At 42.4% G+C, this 2,359-nt stretch overlaps 1 protein-coding gene across 1 annotated transcript; it reads right to left on the bottom strand.

Moving 5' to 3' along the window:
- Positions 1-1,596: 1,596 nt before the first annotated feature.
- LOC145040147 (uncharacterized) lies at positions 1,597-2,124 on the bottom strand. The gene has a single exon (XM_078988120.1). It carries the CDS (start codon positions 2,122-2,124, stop codon positions 1,597-1,599), a length of 528 nt encoding a protein of 175 aa, XP_078844246.1.
- Positions 2,125-2,359: the final 235 nt, after the last annotated feature.

Raw genomic sequence — 2,359 nt, 5'->3', positions numbered from 1 at the left:
ATATCTGGCAATGCAATAGGGGAGATTGCAGAAAGCATCAGGAGTAATAATACTCCAGAGATAGAAAATATCAAGGGTTGGGACTTTGTCCCAATCCTTCCGCATGTTGATAGTGTTGGCCACAAGGAGGTGGATAAGGCGATGGATTGGTGAGCGAATATGACCCTCCTGGGCGATAGAAGGAATGTACACCCGGTTGGAAATAGTGTTCCACTAGGTAGAGGCCACCACCACCTCGGGAAGATCCTTGTGGCAGTGTTCCAGAAATGCTTCAAAATCTTCATTAAGCATGGTGCTATGGTCATACACCCCAACCTCCAAGAGAATTCCGCCATGCTGCACTGTCGCAACTCCCCACCAAGAGAAAAAGTAATCACATGGGGATTGTAATACTCACTACTACCTCGGAATGAGATGGTAGCAAAGAATTCCCAGCACAGCTCAGCATATTCCGGTTCCTGTATCTTGAACAATTGCAGCCAACCATCACAGATGATGGTGCTATCCCCCAAATTGCACTCCTTTACCAAATAAGGAGGGAGCTCTTCTTCCAAACCCACTTTGCCAAACCAATCCCAATCCACAGCGTTAGGCAAATGAATTTCCTTTTGTTTCAGCACCTCTAGCTTGTTCTTGGCTCGGGCTTGTGAGGATTTGGATGTTATTTATCGGAATGAGAGCCACGGGATTTCACCTTGGCTTCCTCCTCTCGAAGATTGCCCCCTTCTAAACATGGTATCTGCAAAACAACAATAAAGAAAACACAAACAACCAAAACCCTGCAATTAAAATCAAATAAAAAGGCTGCATAGACTGCCTACTCACCGAGTCCGTAACACCTACTCAACGAGTAGGATGAACTTCGGGAATGGATTGCCTCGTTCATATGTAGGGTGCCCAAAACTCCCAATTGTTCACAGGGGTTTGTTGTATTAAGTCAATATACCATGGATCTAACAGAAATTACTTCTAACATTGCCTAATTCATGGCATAATTAGAACCCTATAATTTGAGGGTACCCCCCAAATCCAAATTTAAGCAAAATAGGGGCCACTCAATGATAAAGATTGAATCTTTGATGAGTTTACAGTAAAAAGATCTTACCTTTTTCTTGGAGAGATGAAGATTGAGTGGAAACTGAAGAAAAAATCTCAAAGGGTTTGAGAACTGATTTGCACGGCGAGTGTGAGGAATGAATGGGTGAAAACCCTTTTTTTACAGATTATAAACCACCTATGTAAATTGGCTACTAGCCGAGTAGGAGAGACCTATTCGCCGAGAAGAACTCCAAATACGCGTTTATTGGGTTTAATTGGGCAGGTACTCGTCGAGTATGCGTGCCTACTCAGCGAGTAACCCTTGCAGATTGAATAATTTTTAATATTTGGGAAAAATAATGCATTTTCTTAATTTTAACCATCCACCCCACACTCTAGGCATTGCTTGTCCTCAAGCAACTATATTCTTAGAAGAAGACGAATGAAAACAATAAAAATAGAAATAAATTAAAGGAAAAGAAAATGCAAACTTGAAGCTCGGGTTGCCTCCCGAGAAGCGCTTCTTTTTAAAGAGTCATTAGCTGGACTCCTCCCCTTCTACGTGGTTTCCATCCCGTCGAGCAACAACAATTCTTCCATTCCTTCAATCCGGGGGACTCCTTCTTCATACTTCTTGACTCGATGTCCATTGACTTTGAAAGGTATTCCATCTCTTGACAATAGCTCTATAGCACCATGTGGAAACACCTTCTTCACCAGAAAAGGACCATCCCATCTCGACCTTAGTTTCCCCGAGAAAAGCTTTAGCCTTGAATTAAAGAGCAACACTTTTTGGCCTTCATGGAATTCTTTATTTTCTTTAATCCTCTTGTCGTGCCACATCTTGGTCTTCTCTTTATAAAGCAATGAACTCGAGTATGCATCATTTCTAAGCTCTTCAAGGGCATTTATTTGCATCAACCGGTTGCTCTTGAGTTGCTCCATGTTGAAGTTACACATCTTTAAGGCCCCAAACGCCTTATGCTCTATCTCCACCGGCAAATGACATTGCTTTCCATACACTAATCTATATGGTGTAGTACCAATAGGTCTTTTGAAAGCTGTCCGGAAAAGCCCAAAGTGCATCATCTAGCTTCTCCGACCATTCCTTGCGATTGCTCCCCACCGATTTCTCCAAAATTCGCTTCAAAGCTCGATTCGTCACTTCGGTTTGTCCACTAGTTTGTGGACGGTAGGATGTAGAAAATTTATGGGTTACCCCATATTTCCTTAGCACCTTCTCTAGTTGATAATTGGGAAAATGCGTGCCTCGGTCACTTATAAGTGCTTTCGGGACTCCAAATCGTGAAAATAGTTTCTT

This window comes from Lactuca saligna, chromosome 4, assembly GCF_052625555.1.
Source record: "Lactuca saligna cultivar CGN05327 chromosome 4, ASM5262555v1, whole genome shotgun sequence".
Classification (NCBI taxonomy): Eukaryota; Viridiplantae; Streptophyta; class Magnoliopsida; order Asterales; family Asteraceae; genus Lactuca; species Lactuca saligna.
This window is presented reverse-complemented; position numbering and strand designations above follow the sequence as displayed.

What these genes read in the sequence shown, in the direction of transcription:
- LOC145040147 (XM_078988120.1), bottom strand. Translation starts at nt 2,124, where the DNA reads ATGCACTTTGGGCTTTTCCGGACAGCTTTCAAAAGACCTATTGGTACT.